This window comes from Lissotriton vulgaris, chromosome 6 (genome assembly GCF_964263255.1).
Source record: "Lissotriton vulgaris chromosome 6, aLisVul1.2, whole genome shotgun sequence".
In the NCBI taxonomy this organism is placed as follows: Eukaryota; Metazoa; Chordata; class Amphibia; order Caudata; family Salamandridae; genus Lissotriton; species Lissotriton vulgaris.
Window position 1 is genome coordinate 491,016,729 of NC_141694.1, and position 23,958 is coordinate 491,040,686.

The window sequence follows — 23,958 nt, forward strand, 5'->3', positions numbered from 1 at the left end:
GTCTTAGAAGGGGTAAGTTTGAATGGGCAATGGAGACAATGGTTGCAAGGGCCATCAACTCTAATGGAGTGGGCGCAGAGGGACCGGAGGGGCTGGTTCAATTAGCTCTGGAGTAAGATAACCTATTATGGTGGAGAAAGTTCATGGTGACGAGCCCTGGGCCCGTTCTGGCGCAGACGGGCGCAGACGGGCTTACCTCTGGCGCACCTCCGGCTCGCCATTGTCGCACCCGCTGCGCCTCCGGCGAGGAGGGGGCATTTTGTAGTGTGAGGGCCTAAATCGCCTGCAACACTAGAGCGCCGACCGATCGTTCCCAAAGATGGTGCCTGTGCAAAACGCTGTTTACTTGCCTCGGTCCAGGAGACCCTAAGTCGGCCACCAAGGAGCGTGTGCCCTCGGGAGGATCACGAGGAGGTTCGGGGTAGGTCAATTAGCTTTTTTACAAGATGTGTCCAAATCACACAACTTTCGAAGAAATTTTAAAATTGTTGCTAAAATATCACATGTAAATCACAGTGAAGACATTTTTTTTAAAAAGTAAGCCCTAGGCTCCCGGGTTCCGCCTCAGGAGTCACGTGTTTCTGACAGTGAGGCTTCGTCTTGCAGTCCGCCCTATATGTAGTGTGAGGGCCTAAATCGCCCACAACACTAGAGCGCCGACCGATCCTTCCCCAAGATGGCGCCTGTGCAAAACGCTGTTTCCTTGCCTCGTCCCGCGGTCCAGGAGACCCTAAGTCGGCCACCAAGGAGCACGTGACCTCGGGAGGATCACGAGGAGGTTCGGGGTAGGTCAATTAGCTTTTTTACAAGATGTGTCCAAATCACACAACTTTCAAAGTAATTTTAAAATCGTTGCTAAAATATCACATGTAAATCACAGTGAAGACAATTTTTAAAAAAGTAAGCCCTTGGCTCCCGGCTTCCGCCTCAGGAGTCGCATGTTTCTGTCAGAAATTTATTCTGCAGCCATTTTATGCCCAGCTGTCCTCGTTAGGTTTCGACTTTTGGAGTGACAACATAGAAACAAAAACTGTTCTAGGCTCAAAAGACTGGCAGGTGCATGGAATAGAAGCTTTATTTCGAGCCTGCATTATCCCTGAACAAATAATGTTTTTGAACAACACTGTGCAACAGACATCCTGCCTTAGCCTATCCAAGATAAAAGATTTGAACAAACCATCCATACCTACATCTACACCTGATAGTAAGAACACTACAGAAGGAGGGGTTGACGTAAAAACAATTTTACATAAAAACAGAACTGATCCTGATTGGAAAAAATGGTTAATCTGGCCAACAGACACAAACAACTGTCAAGATAGATTCCTTAACAAGACGTAAGGGTACAGCAGGCCAGATCAAAGATATGTCCAGAGACAACATCCAAGGATAGTAACAACATACAGTGTAGTAAAACTGTGCCTTGGGTGTCTACAAAAGTCCACACTAACAGAGGTAAAACAACACTTATCTTTACTTAAAGATGGCGTTGATTTAAGGAACTTCTTACAGGGTCCTGCGATACGACTTCATAAACGTTTTATGTACGCTGGTATATATGCCATTTACAATGAAGCTTGGAAAGCGACACAAGCAGAGACTGCAGAGCAAATACGAGAAACTGACTGTATTAATTTAGAAAGAGCTCTCTGTAGTTGACAATGGGTTAATAACTCTGTCATCCAGAATTTATTCTTTGGACAGCATAGTATCCTCTGCGATAGACATAATGGAACAGGATTGACAGTCACAATTGCGTTCTATATTGCTTTTAGGCTGGACGTTACAAAATCTTCGTTCTGGATATGTGCCATCAACACCACGTCATTGTTTTCTGTATTTAACTTTACAGATAAACATATCACTTTGGCAAAAAGAGGAGCAGACTTTACGGTGCTGAGCATTTAAAAACTGGAAAGATTACCATTAACTGTTTCAGAAAAACCTGCAACAGAATGGCTAATACACGGGATAATCACTCTGCCTGACACAATTTTCAATTTTCAATACTGTTTGAAGCATATACCAGCTGGCGTGTATGAAAGGTTGGGTAAAGAATACATTACGTCAACCTGGGAATTACCATATATACACAGATGTTGGAGTGGGGGAAAAGAAGTATTTTTTAGTGGTACAAACTACAAAAGCGCACTAAGCGGTACCCTTTTACGTCAGGGTATTAAATTACATGGAGCCTGCGATGGTTCTTCAACCAACTTATCCTGCCACGTGCAAGGTTCTCAAGCTGCAGTGATGGTTCCAATTTTTAGGCAGCTTTCTAACGGAAGCTATATAATGTTGAATGATCACAGCTGCTGTGGCATGTTGTATGCAAGTATTATTTCCTAAAACTAAGACAGACGGGGGTTGCCGTTATGGCCTTCACTGAGCATCTCTTCTATATGAATTGATACTTTAAGCAGAATGAAAGTCATTCTTTTACAAAAAACAGTGCCACTGACTTCGTCCAAAGAGACGTATGAACTAAAAGTTGCGAGGTCCTCTGCAGAGATACATGCCCTATTATCGACAAACTGCCCTGTACATTTCTTAGAAATGTTAGGTCGTATCTCAAACATGTCTGATACCAGTGGTATTGTACATGTATTTAAGACAGTTTTTTCGGGACTGTTAGCACCTTTTGAAGCAGTCCTCGGTATATTTCCAAACTTTGTGCACTCTGTGTTCAGCGGCCTGCCTCTCATTTTGGGATTCGTAGCAGGAATACTATTCTTATTCCTTCTGCTCCGATATGGCAAGTCCAGTCACCAGAGACACACAGATTACCGTAGAGAACACTCTCCTGGCAATGAAGTGTCGTGAGCTCATGATACAGATTCTGGGCCTGGCTCGTTTAAGAGACCTGAATACCACATGGTTTCTATCATTCCTGTTCTACGATGCCTGCTATGTGGAGAAGAAAGCGTGTTGGACACCTATCCCCAGTGGCAACCAATTCTGATGACGGCATTCGTTGAGGTCTCAAAAGCAATCTGCTGATGGTGAGATATGTGGATCGACAGGCACACATCTCCATCGAACATTGCTAATGTGGCTAACGCTGACGGCGATGCTTCACATTTTTGTGCAATCGGTTTACATAACGAAGTGGTCCAATTTTCACCTACTGTGGTAGACGAATTCTTTACCAGCTTAGAAGTTTTGATGTTTTCTCCAAACAACGAGAAAGACTTTTGAAGTTAGCACACAGCGTTCTATGGGACTCTTTATTCGACCTTAATTTTTCGAAACAAAACTTCCAACTTTAGAACTCTATTTTTCTACAATTTGACTTTTTCCAAATTTGAATTTCTTTTTTAGCACAAAGTAATCTACTTAAAGTAGAACTATTCATAGAGAACAAGAATTCTTTGAAACGCACCAAGAGACAATATTTGACCTTGTCCACAACCAAATAATTTTTATATTCTGTCATGGAATGGTCTCGACTTTTTTTCTGTATTTAAGAGCCATTTCATACATGTAATTTCATGACTCATTCAGATAGTATTTCCAATAACAAACTACATGCTTTGAATGAAAATATTGCTTTTAAAATGCGTACAGCACAAATGCTCTTTTCGTGTACAACCATTTCAAATGTATTTTATGTATTTTGGGTGAGGTTTTATACATCATGCTTTAGATATTTTTTAAATGCTTAGAAATTTAGTAATATCGAACATAATAAAGTGGAGTGGGTGTCGTATGGCGTTTAAGATCCGAGCGAAATTTACTGATTCATGCCCTTCTATAGGTACAATTCACATTGCCCTTATATAGGCATAGAAATTATAACCATATTTAGACATAAGCCCATGCAGTCCAAATACAGGCATGGCTACTTCCACTCTTTCCAAAAAGCCACAACGATTTCTTGGAAAACTCGGCTTAAGCAGTCAGGCACATCCCCTTGCTTTAATATGTATTTGTCCAAAAACTCATGGAGTTTTCAAAGAACTACCATTCCCTTGGGGTTCTTTGATGACGGTATTATGCCCAACTTTACGTCAAACTAGGCACCTTTAAGTTATAAATATGCCTTCACTTGCCCTAGCAAAGACACGGTGGTTCGGAGCAGCTCGACTATCTACTTGCCCGACACAACTCACTACAGCAAGTGCCGAAGGAAGTCGACCCTCCAGCTGATGCACTGATCGAGAAGCTGTCCTTTCTCCCGCTGAGAATCCAGCTCCAGTGTTTCCAAGCTCCCCTTGGGGGTGTTGGGAAATCAAGTCCCGAGACAGAGATACCAAACCTCCTTCATTCTAAAACTAAGGTACGGAGCTGATTAGACCCTAAGAGAAATCTTGGATAGATTCTTGGCAAAGAAACTAAACCTATGCTGCACCACACTTACTTGTTCCCTTGTACTAGACTTAGGTTAGGTACATTGGGGTAGGCGTATTTTAGAAGCACCAGTTGAGTACTTTTAACCTTTGTTATTTATGTATGTATTTATCTATGGTTTAGAAACCATACAATGCTTTCACAGTACTATTTTATAATACTCTTCCTACTGTATGCATTATACTTTGCAACCAGTATTACGATTGTAGCAGTTCATTTTACTTGCATGAGAAAGAAGACTGTTCAATAAATCCTTTTTGAAAACGCCAGTCTGTCTATTTCTCTGCACCTCTGATGAAACGAAGCATGCACGATTGACTGGGTAAAATATCTATCTATTGTTTCCACGACTCTGAAGATACGTTTATTCTTGGGGAAACAAAGTTGTCATGTTTATGCGGTTGTCAGAATCTAATCCCTTCTTGTGAATTCGAGAAAGTTTCTAGTAACCTCTGAGCTAGCTTCACTCACAATGAAGTTTAATAAATCCGATAGAGACCTAGTAGACACAAGTCCTACGTCAAATCTATAGGATATATTATTCCAATGCGCAGAACCTATTGGGAATATAGCAACTACACTACAGTCTCACTTTATCACCTAAGAAATCTTTCCTTGACTTCAGACTCTGCAACTCCACCTACTCGTCAAAATATATTCGGGATAGCACTATCCCAAATATATTCCGCAGAATATTTCTTCATTTTTAATTAACATTTACGATATAGTCCGAAGCAGTGCAATTTGAGAATACACGCTGAAGAACTTGGGGATTTGACCTTCTGTATTAAAAACACTTCGTGCAGCCAAGTAAACTTTGTCCACTCCCAATTCGCCTACTTGCTTTTTCCTTTACTTTACTGAGCATGAAACATATTTCCCGTTTTTTAGGTCGAGCAGACCTCACCCTCAATGCGTGAGCATTGAGGTGTCTGCTTCAGACCTATTGTGGCCCGTTAGTGAGAATGCTGAAAAACGGTACACCAATCTGTTACGCGCTCGCAGTTTTCACCGCGGGAGCGCGCGTCCACAGTCGCACGCACACAAAGCCCGCCCGCACTCGCGCGCGCACATGCTTTTCCCCGCCTCCCCCCTCCCCCGCTCAGCAACCCACACAGACACTCGCTCACACACACACACACACACCCCCCTCCCCCACAGTCACACGCACGCACACACAGCCCGCCCGCCCGCACTCGCGCGCGCACATGCTTTCCCCCGCCTCCCCCCTCCCCCGCTCAGCAACCCACTCACCGGCTTCCTTCGTGCAGCGGCTCTCCTCAGCTGCAGGGCCCGGCAGCAGGACTCTTCTTCCCTCCTTCGGCACCGGGGCGCAGGGTAGGCTCCTGCCTGCTCCGGTGTTCCAAACACGGCGGCTCCATGCAATCGCGGCTCTTCCGTGGGAGGCGGGGTAGGCTCCCGCCCTCCTACTTCCTGTTTCCTGTTGTCGCGCCGGCCTGCCTGACTTCCTGGTCGCAGGCCGGCAGAGTGACGGAAGGCGGTGACTTGCGGTATTGTTTACCTATGCCCTCTTCACCATCCTTTGTCTACCGTGTCTCCTCACTCCTTTTTGCTGCATTTTGTGATGTTACTTGTTTATACAGTCGAGGGCAGCCCTTATCTTCCACGGTTGATATAGAAAGAAGCGAGGAACATGGAGACGACGAGCCCAGGGTCACCACGGGCAGCCACCTTTCAGGGGATGCTAGGGTTAAAACTCTGACTTGCGGCTAAAGAAGGAGGGCGGGTCTTTTAGCTACCTCGTCTCAAACTCTGAAACACACTTACTATTCATTCATTTAAGATGAGACCGAATTTTCTCCGCTTTGAGAAACATCTGAAAACGTGTCTTTTCACCCAAACAGAGTAATACTTTCCACATGCCCTGACTGTGTGCTGTTAGCGCCGGGAAGCCCGTATATGGGTAGCTGTGCCCTCTATAAATATTTTTAGTTATACTGATTAGATCTGAAGCGCCCGCGTCTCCATACTCGATTGCCTGATAAGGAGAAAGCTTGCATTTTGTGCCAGCCAATCAGCTGTTTCTTTTCACCCGTGGTTGTTACCTGTGCTAGCTTTAAAAGTAAACAAGGACGTTGTGCCGCAAGGGGAGAGGCACCCGTTTGGGCATTCCACCTACAGTTTCCGACCTTGTGTGAGTCACACACACCCGGCGCACGGTGACTTGCTGATTCGAAAAGAAACTTCCGCGCATACTGGTTAGCTTTATGCAGCCCAGGGATGGCGTGCTACCGAGGCGGACCCGCCCCTTGCAGCACCTCCTGCGAGCCCCCAGCAACCAGCGCTGCAAGGCCAGGGCATGACATGGAAATCCAGAGGATGAAGCCCCCCTCCGTGGAGTGCTAAAGCCCTTACTGGCACGGATGGTAAGCTACACCATGTGGGAATGTGGCTGGGAGGGTGCGTTCCTTGTTTTGAGCGTTTGTGGGAAGTAGTTGTAGGTTGCGCAGGATGAGTACCAAAGTGCAGTTATCGAGTTATTAATGATCGTGTGCTTAACATTGTGATGGAATGGAATGTGAGAGTTAAAAGCACGCCTGTAGATGTGTGGTATGTACGCCGGCAGTTCTGGTTAGCTCTGTATTTCCCCGTATGATATATATGTTAGGCAGAGGTCTAAAGAAGGGAAAACAGTTGCATTTTATGATAAATAAGATAATAGATTTACAGAGGAGTACATATTGCATTACAAATGCTATAGGTATCACATTTGCGAAAGCTATAACTATTGGCATTGTAAATGACAAAGCTATTAATTTCGCTATTTTCAAAAACAACACATAAATAAAAACTTTGCCATTTACAATACCAATAGCTCAAACTTTCCTAATGCGAGACCTATTGCATTGCAAATGCTTGTTTTTTATTAGTGTGCTCTGGAAATTTATGGTGTACAATTTTCTACGATATTTTTTATTATGCTGTCTGAAAATGTAGAAAAAATACAATCATAAATGTCTCTAAAGTATTAAAACAGGCAGTAGAATGTTGCTGTTGTCGTAGCAGACTTTTCTGAATAAACACCCTCCTTTTAAGAGAGCAGACATCTGCTAATTCCACTCTTTGACTTGTGTTTGTGTACACATGGAATAAGCTGTGCTCCTGTCATGCTCAGATATAGAACTAAAGAGTGTAAAAGAGTGCAATATAATGGGTTAATTGACACTCACTTTGATTTTTTGCAGGCGACATGGAGCCCCTACCCAGGGTCCATTCTTCACCTCCAATTCTATAATTAATCTGTACTTCTTCACTATGCTTGTGTATGTCGTACTGAAAACTCGAAAAGAAAAAAAAATGAATCTGAAAATTGGGTGGGGTATTGCGTTAAGCTGCAAGTAATATAGTGGGGCTACGTTGTCTTAAATATACTGTTTTCTACCTTATAGCTAGAGCTATGAAACAATGTTTGGTTGTGACAAATATGTTTATCTTTCAGGTAAAAATGTGGTATGACAAAGTGGGGCACCAACTCATAGTGAACGTGCTACAAGCAACAGACTTGCCTGCCAGAGGCGACGGGCGTCCTAGGAATCCCTATGTAAAAATGTACTTTCTTCCAGATCGGAGGTAATATTTCAATGCGATTTTGGACATTTCTTTTATTTAGATTGTCATGATGTGTCATGATGTTGGCGTGGCTTATTTTCAAGTATGGAGCGGATTACTGACAGATAGTTCGTTTCTTAATGTTTTTGATTGTGGTAGAGAAGAGAACTGAGATGTGGAGCGATCGTATATATTTTGTGCATAATACTCAGTGAGGTATAATGGCGAAGATGTTGTTATGTCACATAAATCTCCTGGTTCCACTGTCGATGGTTCAAGACCAAATTGCTACCATTATGCATTTTCCTTCTTTGACCAGCTAACACAGGCTTCAGTTTTGTTTGGGTCTATTTGGGCAATAAAACATTTAACTTGCTTTTAAGGCCATCGTTATGAGTTTCGCATGTGGTGCGGGCATACCATAGAACCAAAATCTATGATTCCAGAAGTTAATCCTGCAACAAATTCCAGTGATTACGAGTTTTTCCTCTGGAATGGGGAATTACCTATTGGATCAGGCAATATACTGGTTCCTTTTCTGTGGAAACATCGCTGATATTTCCCACTTGTTCTGAGCAGACAATGGGCTGTATTATGCATTGTGATTGTTTGCGCCTGGTGCACCCTTTAAAAGGTGCACCAGGCACAAATAATCACAATGTGCCCTATTATGATGTATGCGCTGCCCCCAGGGTAGCCGCGAACTTGCAGCCGCGTACTCACGCTGACCCCTGGGCAGCGCATTCATGTGAAAACACGGAGCAGCTGCTGTGTTTTCACAGTGCAGGCGGCACCTGCCTACAATTTTACTGGGGAATAGAAATCCCCTTGCAGACGGGTGCAGTCAGTGACTGCACACGCCTGTAGTGGGATGTCTGGGAGGTCCATGGGACCCCTTTTGCCCCCTGCAGAGGGCTTCTGTCAGGAGGTACGCTGACAGTATGCCACCTATTAATTGTCACAAGGTCAGTGCCCTTCCTGAGGACTTCTGTGACTCTGCGCCCGTGTCTGTAAAATGGCACGGACGCCGAGTCAAATGAATTCCCTAATTTGCATAGGGCAAGCCCCTTTGCAAATGGAAGAACACCCTCTGAAGGTAGCGCTGGCGATTTAAGTGCCCCAGCACTATAAGTAATGTAAAAGAGGACGCACAAGCGTCTGCATCTCCTTCTATAATACCAAAGTTAACCCCAATGTGTAGAACCATGAGTACAAAAAGTAGTGCAGTAGCACAAAGAATAATATGCACCAGCACTTTGCCATTAGTTTCGACGGCGGTAGCCAAATATCTTGGGTGGGCTTGGACTCTAAGGCAGAAGCTCTTGTTATGATCATTCCGTGTGTTGTAGGCCAAAAAAGAAGCTGGAAATGGGCTCCAAGGGTGAATCTTACATTAATGCACTTTATCTGTACTGTGACAGATTTAAAATGTTTAATATGCTCAGTCTTTTACTATGTCTTTTTAGAATGTATATACTAAACAGTTTTAACATTTATTAATGTGAAGTCCAGGAGACAATTGTTCTTTTTTTACTGTGTGCTTTTATGAGTGTTACTCGAATAAAGCTGAATTTGAATTGAAATTCCAAAGTGCCCCTGGGGCACTCAAAGCAGGCGCAAACACCCGTTGCACCACGGGGGCACTTATTGTAATACGGCCCAAGGTGTCATGGGAGGGCCGTTGAAGGGCGGAGGTGAAAAGGTGTATGCCGCAAAGAGCCTGTCCAGGGGAAGCATGTTCTGCCCCACTCGTATTACTGTAGGACAGTGGTATTCAAACTTGGGAATGTTGTGTCCCTCACCTGAGGGAATATTTTTATTAAATCATCGCCCCCACTCTAAATTGTTCACATTTATTCTATTAAGCTGGCAATGTTTAAAAATGTCTACACGTATTTAAACATTGCAGGTAGGTTCTGGTTAGGCAAGCCTTACTAAGTTGTAAAAAGTACCGAAGTGTGCTTATTAGAAATAGGAGTAGTGATTTTGAAGAATATTTGGAGTCCCTTCCCTGTTGACACCTTCTCCCAGTCAGGATATATTTGACAAAAGATGTTAGTGATGACCCTTTGCAGAGCGGCTTTACTGCTGCTCATTTTATTCCTGCTGAAAACAAGGCCCTTTTATCACCATAATGCTTCTTCTGGCTAGAATCTGGCACCCCCTGAGTTCACTTGAGGCCCCCTAGTGGTGGCCCGCCCCCATTTTAAAGACTCCTGCTGTAGGGATAATTGTGGCCTCGGCTTGGATGCTTCTTACGCCCCCTGCAGAAGTTTAGACAGGCCTGGTGATTTTGGGCCCATTGTTATTGAGACCAAAGTGTGCAAATTCGTTTTATGCCAAGTGAGACTTGTAATTGTGGGATGTGGTATTTAAGCCCGATGTATAGCTTCAGGTGAAATACTGCAACTCCTACTGAGGGCATAAAAAAGGCATGCTTAATGTGCACTATTAAATACTATTCATCACATTCAAAGACATTATCAGAGACTTGTTACCAATGTATCGCTATTTTCAGCTCTGACACTTGGACTTCTGTCTTCTTTCTTTTTCAGTGATAAAAGCAAACGAAGGACCAAAACAGTGAAGAAAAGCTTAGAACCAAAATGGAACCAAACTTTTCTTTATTCACATGTACATCGAAGAGATTTTAGGGAGAGAATGCTGGAAATAACTGTATGGGATCAGCCTCGGGTTCAGGAAGAAGAAAGTGAATTTCTTGGAGAGGTACTGTAGCCCTAAAAGTACATCAACGTTTGTTTGACTGAGAGGCAAATGCGTAATACTTTTGTGTGTAATCATCGTGTACAGAGCGAGATTTGTCATGTTTTGTTCCCAAGAACTAAGGAGTTTCTAACATCTGTCTTGAGAGTGATTCAGCAGCACCCATCGCTTGAGACCCACTTAAAGTCATAAACTCTTTTAATCACCTTGACCTGGGACACGAGTGCAGATTTGCCCTGCTGAATCCCCATTCATCTTTGTTTTTTGCCCCGCAGTACCCAGCGATATCTGAAATTGATCTTTTCGTATGAAATGCTTGTTTTATCTTATTTCTTTCAGTGACGGTGAGAAAATATCGTTGCAGCGTGAATGTGTAAGGAAATATGCATATTCTTTGATCTATGTCTTTAGATGTAGGGGAATATCGGTGGCAATTCTAGAAAAAATGGAAACGGCAATGAAGAGATGACAGATGTACTGCTATTTTAGAATGGCCACAAAACGTTAGTTACGATCTCCAAGCATACTCGGAAAAAGCGTCATGTTTCGTTCTATTTGTTGTCACTTAAGTAAAATAGACTATGTCATATCTATTTTGTCACAGGAAAAATCACATTTAGTGGGCACACATGTATGTTCTCATCGAACTCCGGCTACTATCCCCCTACTGACATTCCCGCTTTAAATCCCTCACATGCCTCTTTGCCTTATTTTCATTCTGTTGAGCAGTGACAGCTAGCATGTGCCTATTCTTTGTGGCATACAAAACTACAGGAGGAAAGACAATGCTGTCAACCCGGAACATCAGTAACCAAAGGTGTAACCATAGCAGGGACCATAGAATCAAACATATTCACTGCCACAACCAGGATCACAGCAGCAGCAAAAACAGCAGTGACGACAGTAGCAACTACAACAGCTGTCACCACATCAAGGACCAGCGAAGCAGCAGCTGCAACAGCAGTAGTAGTAGCTGCAAGCATACCGGAGATCGAAGAAGTGGCTAAAACATTCCTACAGCAAAGACCATTGCAACAGCTGCCCGCAGAGCAGGGAGTACACAGTGTGGACTACCGGAACAACTAGAGTAAAAACCACAGTATAGACCACAGCAACAATCAAATTGGTCATGAAAGAAAAAACACAAACAGCAATACCAGCTCTCACAACAGCTGTGTCCAAAACTGTTGCAACAACAATGCCTAAAGCAGAAACCACAGCTGTCATCATGGCAGGAACAAAATCAACATCAAATGCTATCAAGGCAGGGGCAAGAGCCTTGAACAAAGTTGTAGCCACGGCAGGAACAATGGCCGCTACAAGACATGTCATAGAAGCAGGAAGCACAACAGCAACACCATATACAACCAGAGCAAGGACAACATGCACATTTGTCCTGGCCGCGGCACCACACCTCTCCACAATTGGTGCTATCCCAATAGGAACAGTTTAGACTGGACTGCGAGGATTTGTACTCAGTTTAGACTGGGCTGCGAGGATTTGTACTATGAGAACAGTAACACGAGCAACTTCACTGCAGGTTCAGTCTGTGTGCCTCATCATTGAGGTATAATTTAAGTTCTGTGGGACAGTCAGCACAGGGCCCACTTCTGGGGATATCATTTGCAGTAAAGGTATATCGCAGAGAAAAACAAACAATAATTGGCAAAGACAATAGGGTATCTATGAACCCAGGCTTGGTAATGTTATCAACTGCCCCTTTCCCACCTTTTCTTGCTATTTTGAGTGAACTGCAATGTTGCCCAAACACCAAGCCACATTTGCCATAGGTGTATACTTTCCTTAGAAATGTAGAAGGAAAGTCCAGTCTTTTTTTCTGCTTCATTGAAATGGATCCGAACCTTTTGAGCTCGTTACAACATAATCAAGCAGATTCACAAAGCCAAATTATTAACCCTAAGCAATTTGTGTTTGTCCCCGTGAGCATTGTGTGCAAGTGCAAAGTACGCTGTTCACAAAATATGCGTCTCTGTCTTGCAAAAGCACACATTAAGCACATTGGCAAATTAAGCACAATTTACCCAGGGTGGCAACTTGAAAGTTTTGAATGCTCAGGTTATCCCATTTTTGCACTTGTACAGTTTGCCCTCTCCAAGGGACCGAGGTTGCTTTACTTTCTTGAGAAGCTAGAATGATAACAGATCAGAAAATATACATCACAGAGGATCAATTAGGGACCCGCCACATGCGCGAAACATGTTGACCCCACTTCACTTTCACGATGCTGAAGCACGACACCCTTAAGGGTGTGTGAGGGCACTAATTCTAAAAGGAGGAATTCCTCCATCTTCATTCTAATCCCATTGATTTATCATTCTTCTGGACATACTATATCTCAACCAGAATAGGTTGTAAAGTACATTCTTTCCATAGGATCATTAATACCTGTACCGGAAGTTCGGATGCTTCAACAAATTACGAATGGCCCTATGCGAGGTGACGTTCCTTTTAAAAGGGGCCAGCTTTGTTATGTCAATCAAGCAATCAATTGGGTTTATAAAGTGCGGCTACTCAGCCAGTGAGGGTCTCAAGCCGCTGGGGAAGGGGGAGGGGCTGCTGATTCGTCTAGGCATGCTATGTATAGCACAAGTGCGTGTAGCATGATAATGCACACATCTACTACTTATCTAGCCTAATTAGACGACTGTCCTGCCAAGGCTCAAAATAACTTAATGTGTGATGCATCTGCTCAGAGGACCATGAACTCATGAGGCAACACATGAGACAATAGTTCTTACAAACCTCAAACTAAACAATTAACATCAAACCAAAAGATACCTTGAATGAAGCAAGATTTATTTAGATGTGCCCAAATTAAATACCAGCACAAAGCCAAAGCAATAAAAAGCAAAAACATGTAGGGGAACGTTCTTAGGTCCTCAGAAATAAACCGAGAAGCAAAGACCATTCTCCCACAGTTCTTCCAACACTTTTGTCAAATGATCTTTAGTCAATATTGATTCAGTGTGAGATGTTGTGCTATAACACTCTCCTCAGTTACATACTTAAAGACTCGTGTGTATCTTCTTTAATGAGAAAGTGATCTATTAAGGAAACTGCAGGATGCTGACTTAAAATGGCACGAGAATAGGCCACAAAAAGGCACCAGATTGTAGCAAAAGACCAAAGAAATGGCCTTTATGCTAACTGAGGAGAATGTCAGCCTACTCTCATTCAGAAGAGTGGTGCTCTGCTCTCGTGTAGAAGCGCTACAGACAGACCAGGTTCAACCTATGGGTAACCAGGACTGGCAGGCGTGCACTAACGATCATGTAAAGCGCTCTGATACCTCCGGGTCTAGCTAGCGCTATATAAAACTCAAAGAAAATAAATAAATACATAAATTTAAAAAAATCAGCAGGCTGTAGGAAGTTTGGGGGATGAGTAGATACCTTGTTGGCATCAGGACAAGATATGTGTGGGTGCAAAGGGTACTGAGAGGTAATTAATCACTGACAGCCTGGAGAGGACGAGCCCTTCCAAACCTACTCCAATTTTGCTTACCTGGTCCGGAGTACAGCTGGGATCCAGTCGTGGAGGAGGGTCCAGTTCAAGGAACAGTCGGCCGCTAATGGATCCACCCAGGTTCTGAATTCAAGCAAAGTTGATTAATTTAAAATTAAAGAAATTTAGGAAAACGATGTTCCATGCGCAAACCAATAAGTATCTGGTGTGCATGTAATAATGTAGTCAGAGTTCACAACATTATAACCTGCTTCCAAAAACAACAGCAGCAGCACAGGAAGTATTTCAGAATAAAGGTTCTTCAACCAGACATCACAGGCACTGGCAATGCCAATAGGTTTGGCATTTTAGAAGTGTTGTATGGTAATGTGATGCATTACAAGGAAATAGCATATGTATTTGAGTGGAGGCAAAGAACGCTAACATTATATTGGTGCAGGCTAAAAGGTCAGGTAATGGTTACCCTGCCAAACCACTCCTTAAAATCCATCTAGGTTAATGACTGTCCTCCTCCTATCTGTGCTGCTGCCAGTTGAAGACAAACACTATAAAGTTTCTAGTTATCGAATTCATGTTTACAGTCCTACAGTATCATGTGTGTCTCCATGAAAATTTAAGCTCAGGCAGATGAATAAATAAAGAAAATGATCACAGCTGGTGGAGGGCAAGCACTTTTTGTGAAAGTACACAACTTCTGCCTAATCAAAATATGTATTCATGGCTCCCAAAATGTGGGCAGAGCAAACGCCCCTCTCTAGTGGTATTCACTTAATTGTCTGACAAAAGCAGTGCTATCAAGCAAGACCATAAAAAGGCCCATGCTACTATCCATTCAATCAGGAAATAAAGGGTCCAGTTACCATGTTGATCAGGAGTCTGATGTATCACTCTGGCGTCTCTTGAGCAATCACAGGCATGTGCATTGGCAGAAGCGTTGGAGCATGTTGGGAGGTGTAAATTGTCCACTGACAGTCTCACCCCATCGTCCAACACAGATTCAGATTCAAATAACTTTTTCAGCTGCAGAAGCAACCATAAAAGTATACAATCCAAGAATAAAAACTTGAAGTATGAAAACTACACAACATATACAGTTTAAGACAACATAGCAAGAAATCATATAATAGGAATACAATACGGTAAAGCAGATACATATATGGCCATGTCAGATATAAAGAGATGTTACATTACTAAAAGAGCATTGTGATTCATGACCGCACAATGGCTCTTAGAAAGGAGCTAACATAATATCATGCATAATCATCCGTCAATTGTTGTAAGAAATTAAAAGCTGTGCTAGACTGCCTAAAATTCAACAACTTGATAAGTGATTAAAAATTGTTTAGTGTACTTCCGTTAAAACTCACACAAAAAAAAGTAAAGTGCATCATTGTTTGTACGGATCTACCATCACAGGGACAGATGTTAAGATTCTTCTAATAGCCCAGCAAGAAACACAGTAGATACCTAGCTGTATCAGCCCTAAAGTGGAATAACATATAAAGTTCCCAGCACCCACGTGCACTAAGCAGATAGTTGGTCAGTGGGATATCTAAGCTCAGGCTCAACTAGGCTTCAACAGTGGGCTTAAGCTTTTCCGCATTATGTCTGAGGAGTTGGGCTTGGTTATATAATAACAATTGCATATGCTTTTTATTTGTGCTACTACTAAAGCGAGGCTCAAAAAGGCATTGGGCAGCCTAATCTCATGAAGAGTATTCCCAATGTATGCTATCCATGGGATGGTGAGGCATTTGTCACATGCAAGGCAATACTTGAAAATGTCTCTTGTCAAGGACACCTCCTCAGGTTCTCCAAATAGATAACCACAACACTGCTGGGGCATGCTCTTATGAATTCACCGAAATAAGTGAGACCCATCTAATGAAAAATAAAATTGGTGGAGGATGGAGGGGCAGAGAGGGCTTTTCTGCAAAAGCGATATTTCTCCACCTGAATGGCTTCACTATTTGCAATGTACCATATTTCGTCCCCATGTGTTGCAACGGGGATGCAGTTAGTAGCATACACCTGTAATTACGGGAAGACTGCACTCACCCTCCCCCCACCCCCACCCCTCACCCCCGGAGACGGAGGTAGACTAAAAAAGGTAGCCTAATGCCCTAGAAAGCTTCATCTTACCGTGTGTAATATTGGGTGCCCATCAGCCAGCAGCATCAAATGCAACCCCTAAATAGGAAGACATACTTGTGCTTTTTAAACAATTTGAACCAATAGTAAGGATGGAAAGCTGGATAAACTTGGGGGCCACTAGCCATAATATATGATTTTGAGAAATTAGTTTGTAGGTCAAGAGCAGCCATAAATTGATCAAATGAGTGCACCAGCAGACGTAGTGCAATTGGGGTATGAGCCATCATCACTCCGTCATCCGCATATCATCTGTGGGAATTAACTTTTTGTACAACGGAAAACCCCCCACAAAAGATATTTTTTTTAAAATATGTGGGAAGTAAAACACCATCTGCCTTTGAGACATCTGGACTTGTAGATATAAAAGGACTGAGCTCATTAACATGCAATATAAACAGAGTTGCCAGCACACCCTCAAAAAACTTTCTTTTCATTGTAGACTTCACCATTTGGACCAAACCTTATTCTGACTTTCATATTCTTGTGCAAATATGCTATAAAGTGTACGTGTGTTTCATCCATCCCCTTAAAAAGTACAAGTAGCCACAACTTTGTGCGATTTACACTATGAAAAACGCCAAAGTCAAATCCATAAATGTAAGATGTAGTGGCATTTTCTTAGCTACTGTGTACTTGCCTAAAATAGAGTTTAAATTGAAGCATTGCTCAATTGTGCCTACACAATTTTTGAACCTGGACTGGCAGGGGCGTAAAATTGCCTTTTCTTTCGCCCACTCCTTGATCTTGTTACATAAAACCCTGCCTGTGTTTTTTACCTTTGTGTCAATAAGTGAATTGGTCGGTAGCGACTTGTCTGTGACCGGTTACCTTTTTTAAATATCGGAACAATAGTTGAGGTGGTCCAAGAACCAGGTACCTGAAAGTGATCAGATTATTAAAGACATTTATTTATTTGTAAGTTTTATAGAGTGCGAACTTGACCCGTTAGGGTATCAGAGCGCTTTACAGGAAAATATAGCAATAAACAGAACAGGTTTAACATCAACCAGTTACGGATCGAGTAGTAGGGGACAAGGTGCAGGATACATGAGGGAGATAAGGGCATGTATTTACAGGTTACATATCCAAAACTTATGACACAATAACATATTACAGATTACATATACCAATGTTCAAGACAAGGCTCCACGTTTCTGGTGGGGTAGCTAGATAATCCGAATGGAGGCGTTAGACGGCCATTGATAAGGGCCTAAGTGATGGTGGAGGCCAGGATTAAGCTAGAAATTTACCCATAAGGAAGGTTTTGGCCTCCCTTTTGAAGTGAGACAGAGAGGGGATTCTTCTGATGTCAGGTGGGAGAGAGTTCCATATTCTTGGAGCAGTCCCCGAGAAAGCCCGGTTGTACGTTTTTTTTCCGAATGCGCGCTGGTTGTAGCAGGAGGGCTCTGGCAGATCGGGAGTTTCTGATTCCTCCAGAGATCACAAGCTTCTGCGCCAGATATGCAGGGAAATTAGAGTGTAAAACCTTGTGCGTGATGCAAGCTAATTTGAGCTGTATTCTTGCCTCCTTGGGAAGCCAGTTGAGAGCTTTCAGGTGTGGGGAAATATGGTTGTATTTCCTTGTACCGGTGAGTAGTCTGGCAGCCGCATTGAGCCAAGCTCTTAGAGGTGCCAGGGAGATCTTGGGTAACCCTGAGAGGGTAGAACAGCCATATTTCAGTCTGGAGATGACAAGTGCTTGAACTGCCATTTTAGGTCTGGGGCATAGAGGAAGGGTTTCAGTTTCCTAAGGTAGCTCAGGTGGAATCTGGCTGATTTGGCCATCAAATTGATGTGGTTCGGCATGTTCAGGTTGACGTCGAGGGTGATTCCCAGCGATTTGGCCGATTCCACTATGGTTGGTGGGCAGTTTAAGGCTGTGATAGTCTTGAGTTACCAAAATTCAGAGAAGGGGGGACATGGAGCCTATGGAAAAGGTCCTGTACCGATGTTCCAGAGAACAGTATGAAATATAAGAACGGGTACTAGTTCCTCAGCAAGATAGAGTAGAATGCAGCCTGTTGTGGTTGCATAAGAGGGTGTGTCTCCGAGAGGAAATGCGAGGGTGAGTGAAGAGAATGATCCTCCTGTGTACGTTGTGCCCTCACACACTCTTGCGAGTGTAAAGCATCTTCATTGGGCACTGCTCTGCGTGGGGGTGGCGCTGCAGTCCCTCACGGCCTCTCATAGAGAGCACTTTGGTGGAGATCTTTTAGGAGGTGCCACTGTTGTGCATGTGGGTGTGTGGGACCAAGTGGTGAAAGTGGGGGTAGATAAAAATAACCAATTGTAACCCAAACATATTTATTGGTGGGTACAAACGGTTAAGCTAAAAACAAGACAGGGGTGGAGGTGCTGGTTCTGCTGGTAAAGTGGGGATAGAAACAAATTAATTTCCACTTCTCTCAACCCATGTGTCGAAGTACTATTGTGTCTAGTGGTGCGGGGTCGACATGTTTCACGCTGTCCAATGGTCCCTAGTGTATCCCAGAGCGCTTCACCAGGACCGTGAAAAATAAAGAAACAGGAGAAAATAGGGAAAGAGACACCCTATGATCCTCCCACGCCTACTATGAGTAATGGTTGCTAGTAAGAAGGCACACGGTTTATTCGTATATGTCTGTCGCAAACCCTTTCCTGATCGGAATAAGGCTGCTTCGGCGAAAGGTAGACACAGGAGGGAGCGGAGTGTATGCTCCCCGCTGCTCTCTGGGCGACCTAATAGCCTTCCCAGTCCGCCGGTTAGTCTTGATCCATGATTGAATCTCAAGGTGGGTATTGGGTGGGGGGATCAGGAGAGATTCTGTTTTCTTTGTGTTGAGTTTGAGTTCATTGGATGCAAGCCATTGGACAGGGAGTTTCAAGTCTTCGTTTTTGTTAGTTTGTCTGTCCAGCCTTGCGATTTTGTAGTTTGGAGGGACTAGGAGAGCCAGGCATGGGGATGAGGAGTCGTTGAGCCATGATTCTGTCAGGATCGCTAAGTCAAAATTTTTGTGAAGGATGAGATCAGCGATATCCGTGGCGTGCTTAGCTGCCGATCAGAAATTGATTAAAACACCAGACAGAAGATTTGGAAGGAGTTTCAAGAGTCTGGGCGGACAGGTGAACAGGTGCTAGATTACTCTTAACCACAATTCTGTTGTGGATAGTAGCCGGTCTGTTGGGGTTGATAGTGACCGTACGAATGGCATGTTCGGCCTTTACGCCGAAAGGAAAAGGGGTAGCTAGGGTAGCGTCATAGTCCCGGAGAATGGCAAGGATTTCCAATTCAGTAAGGTCGGGTGGACTTGGAGTGGCAAAGGTAGAGTTGTAGGATAGGACATGAACCCAGGTTTCTTCCTCAGAGAGGTGGCATGGGTGCTTGCGGGGGTGAAGATGTCTCAAGGATAGCGGAAGCGGTTGTTTAGGGAGCTCTGTCAAATGCAGGGGGTGGCGATAGGCAAGGGCATGAGGTTGGCGATGTAGAGTTCAGCGAGATGAAGGAGGTTCATTAGCTCCAATATGGAAATATGAATGCTCTGGGTTAGATTGGTAGCTCTGGCGTGCAGGGGTTCGATGTCCCTAAAAGAGGGAGGAGTTGGAAGGCAGGGGGGCAGTGGTTCGGGAGCAGTTCTGACGGTGTGTATAGGTGATAGGGGGAAGGACTAGTACAGCCTGTGGTGTAAGCCATTGGATCTATGAGGGTTTGAAGGGCAAGCACGAACTTTGTTATTGGTCATTGGGAGCGTACCAGTGACATAGTCTACTTGGGGAACTAGTAGGGAGGGGATCAAATGTCTGGGGGTGATTCTGTTGTCAAGTCCGGGAGACGTACTGGAATGGTTAGGGTGGTCAGTGTTGGGAGACCTAAGAGGGGTTTGTGAGAGGCTAGCCATGCTGGAAGGGCTGGATGAGGACTCATCAGGGAGGAAAGGGCACGCACGACCTGTATCATTGTTCTTTAGGGGCGTACCAGTGGCATGGTCTACTTGGGGAGCTAGTAGGGAGGGGACCAAAGGTCTATGGGTGATTCTGTTGGCAAGGCCGGGAGACGTACTGGGGTGGTTAGAGTGGTCAGTGTTAGGAGACCTTAGAGGCGTTTGTGCATGGCTAGCCACGCTGGAAGGGCTGGATGAGGACTCATCAGGGCAGGAAGGGTAAGCGCGACCTGTATCATAGTACTTAAGGGGCGTACCGGTGGCATGGTCTACCTGGGGTGCTAGTAGGGAGGGGATTGAAGGTCTAGATGGGATTCTGTTGGCAAGGCCGAGAGACGTGCTGGAGTGATTAGGGTGGCCTGTGTTGGAGGACATTAGTGGGGTTAGTGAGAGGCTAGCCGCGTTGGATGGGCTGGTTGAGGACTCATCAGGACGGGAGTTAGTTACCCTGCCAGTGTCGTGCGCGTGGTTTCTGAGGAGGGTAAAAAGGTCTGCAAATTTATTAAGGTTTTTGGTAGAGGCTGGGATTAAAACTATGCAGTTTTTGTAGAGAGTGATGGTAAGGTCAGCTCGCAGGGTTGAGAAGGGTACTATAGTTAGCTTAGTGCCATAAGGAATGTTCATGGTTGCACGTACATTGAGGTGGCGAGTCAAGGTTTTGCGCCAGGCAGAGGTTCTTCTAGAGCAGAAAATGAGGTCATTGATAACTGTGCCGATGTCGGCGCTGTAAAGCAGCTGAGAGATAAGTGTCTCAGAGTGTCTTTTCAGGGTGGAGTGCTTGAAGGATTTTGTGGCGGGTTTTGAGAGGTTGGGGGGTACACCAGGGTGTAAGAATTTCCCCCCGTAGTGGACAGGCCAGGCCTTGCCATGCTGGCTCGGGTGGGCAGCTCGAGGACCTGTGGGACAGTTATGCAGCAAAGTGGGCTTTACACAGTGTAGGGGCCAGAATCGATACCATGTCAGTACCACAAGAGAGTGAACTATTTGTGTAGGAGCCTGGATGGCAGGTCTTAACACTAATGACCTGCGGCTGCTCAGGTTAATCTACTATGGTGGGCGCTCCGCCTAAAAAAGTCACAAGTACAAATTCAGTAATGGATCTACAGACATGTTCAGTAATGGATCTACATATCCTTATAATCTTGTTGAGATCCATTACATTAAAGTTTTTGTGTGTCTGCAGAGCCAGTGAGTGGTCCTGTTGTACAATTGCCTCATGATTCGGATTGATAACACCTTAAAGGGGGAACACCAGCTAACACCAGCACATATAGGCATGCTGCTGGAGGTATGTTTAGTGTCAAATTATTGGAGGCATACTCAATTCCTGCATTATCTATATTCGTGAAGCTGCCTGAGCCAGGACCTTCCATTGGATTATGGATTACGTCACTATTGGTGCTGAGGTGGAAAATGGATACACACAGGTGCTGGCCAGGGCAACTGTGTTCCGCATGACTATTTCTACATAAAGATTAACCCCTACAAAAAAGCAAGTATGGACGTTATGATTTTGATGGGGCAGTTCCTGCTGGTGGTATGTGTCTGCTGATTAGACAAACGAGACAGTTTATTCTTAATGTCGTCCAAACGAGCATCAATGGGTCTCAATTATTCCTGTAGCATAGCGGAAAATCTTGTTCTTGAAGGCACAAAAAGCCCAGATTCCATTGGATGACAGCTTTAGCTAGCTAAGGCTGAATCCAGGACAAGAGCTGCACATTTATTTTTTGTGTAACCACTGGTTCTTTAGTGGCAGTTTCTTTCCGTTTAATACCTGACTCTTGGGGTGACTGATTTCATAGAACTTGCTAACACTGAAGGGTTATCAAAATTAGCAAAACAGTCTGTGGGTGTATTGCATTAATTCATTGGTGTGGCTAACAGGTTGCACACCTCCCCCACTCTTGTTGTCAATAATTCTCTGTTGACCATACTAGTGCAACCACTTGCCTCAACAGATACTGATTGTTGCTCTATGGATAGTCTGCGTTCAGTTTATGCAATTTCATTTGAAATCACCCCTGCAGCTCTACAAAGTATACTGTCTATAGTAGTTATTGTGCGCAGCGGAGTGACAGAACCACTTACCTTAAGTTTGCCCATATTTTCTATATTTTGCAATGACACTCACCTGAAGAGTCCAATAGAACATCAGCTACTAGACACTACAAAAGAGAGTGGGCCCAGCCTTGTCTGGCCCCGGTTGTTATACACATTTACAATTGCTAACCCCTCCTCCAGGGCTCACGGGTGCAGGCTGGGTGCCGTAGTCCTCCCCAGCAGCAACATCTAAAGGAATGCTTGTAAAGTGCAGACACCAAGTTTCAGCACCCCGTACTGTGGTTGCTAGACACGCTTACAAGTGCTAAGCCTTTCCTCCAGGTCGCACTGGTGCAGGCCTGGGGCCGTAGTTCTTCCCAGCATCAATGGCAACATTCAAAGGAATGCGCGAAAGGTGCAGCTACGCAGCAAGTATTGCCAGCTGCACCGTTTAGGCCTTTAACAGCTGTGGAGCAAGTAGTGCCAGCTGCACCGTTTTTAGGCTACTTTATCCGTAGTGACAGTTCTGATTGAGTTAGGACTCTTGCTGCATTGGCAGCAGCCTTGACATTATGGATTCAGGGCATTTGAGTCCCCCTCTGAGATGGCCAGTTGGCCAGGGAGACTGCGAGGTTTGTAGGGCGCCAGGCCCTTTTACGTATATGTGGTGCTTGGAAATGTTTTTCATGTAGTATGATTTACGCACCCTGTTCCAAGTACCTCTAAAGGTGGTCTTAAGGTGAAGAGGTTGTCGTGCATATTTGGATTTTGCTCCACCCTATGCTCTTTGCCCCTAATGTTAGTGATTCTCAGGAGATTAGGGTCCATTAGTAGTCTGTTGAGATTATGGGCGTACACTGCGGTTGGGGCTGAATGTGGTTCGGTTACAGGCTGATGCTAAGTACAGTGATCACCAGTGGTCACTGGGTGTTTATTTATGGTCTGTTTTACTTTGACTAAATTTGCTTTGTGATAGTTCTGACAGTGGTCCAGTTGGTCATATCATATGTGAACGATTCCATTGTAAATATTATCTAGTGCCAGGTGGCATCATGTATACCTAGATGAAGGGCCCAACAAATGCCCACCTCACTTACCGGATGGTACATTAGTTCTGATATCTTCACCCAACATCTGCAATATGTGCCCCCTTTATGTCCTTTTACTTCTCCTCACCACCGTTTTCCTAGTAATACCCTTCTCATATCCCCCCACCCTCCTCCGCCTCATTTTCCCAACATGGCCACCACTCGAGTTAAGGCTGGAATTAATTGCTACAAAATCATTTATCCTCCCGACCAGACTAAAGCTTCAGTAAAACGATTGAAGCATAACACTATTGAACGTTTCCCTGATTCCCTTTTTATTGATCAATTTTACAATGGTCGTTCTGGGAGGCTCATAAACGATTTCATTTTCTTTACTCACGACACCCACTCTTGGTCCACCAGCTTATATAATTACCCTAACGTCACCTCCTCCTCTATCCCTCATGGGAAACAACAAAAAATATCCCCCTTTGTTTGTTTCAACGGCTGCCTCACTATCTCACTCTATAACAACGGTACTGTCATGATCCAAGGTAAAGACACCTGTCTCTCTCTCTCTTTGACCACCTCTTCCCCTCCCTACTCCCCTCCTCTGCGACTGGGTTATCTCCTGACTCTTCATCTAGCTCCACCAATTACTCCCTTTCTCCTACCCTGAACCCTCT

General features: G+C 44.2%; 1 protein-coding gene across 13 annotated transcripts in view; it reads left to right on the plus strand.

Annotated features, from left to right (window-relative positions):
- RIMS1 (regulating synaptic membrane exocytosis 1) overlaps positions 1 to 23,958 on the plus strand; it is a 1,970,833-nt gene that overhangs the window by 1,079,967 nt on the left and 866,908 nt on the right. For all 13 annotated transcript variants that reach the window (XM_086926498.1, XM_086926484.1, XM_086926488.1 and 10 more), the window contains 2 exons: positions 7,811 to 7,941; positions 10,476 to 10,647. In XM_086926498.1, coding sequence (XP_086782624.1) covers positions 7,811 to 7,941; positions 10,476 to 10,647 — 303 coding nt within the window. The remainder of the gene's footprint in view (positions 1 to 7,810; positions 7,942 to 10,475; positions 10,648 to 23,958) is intronic.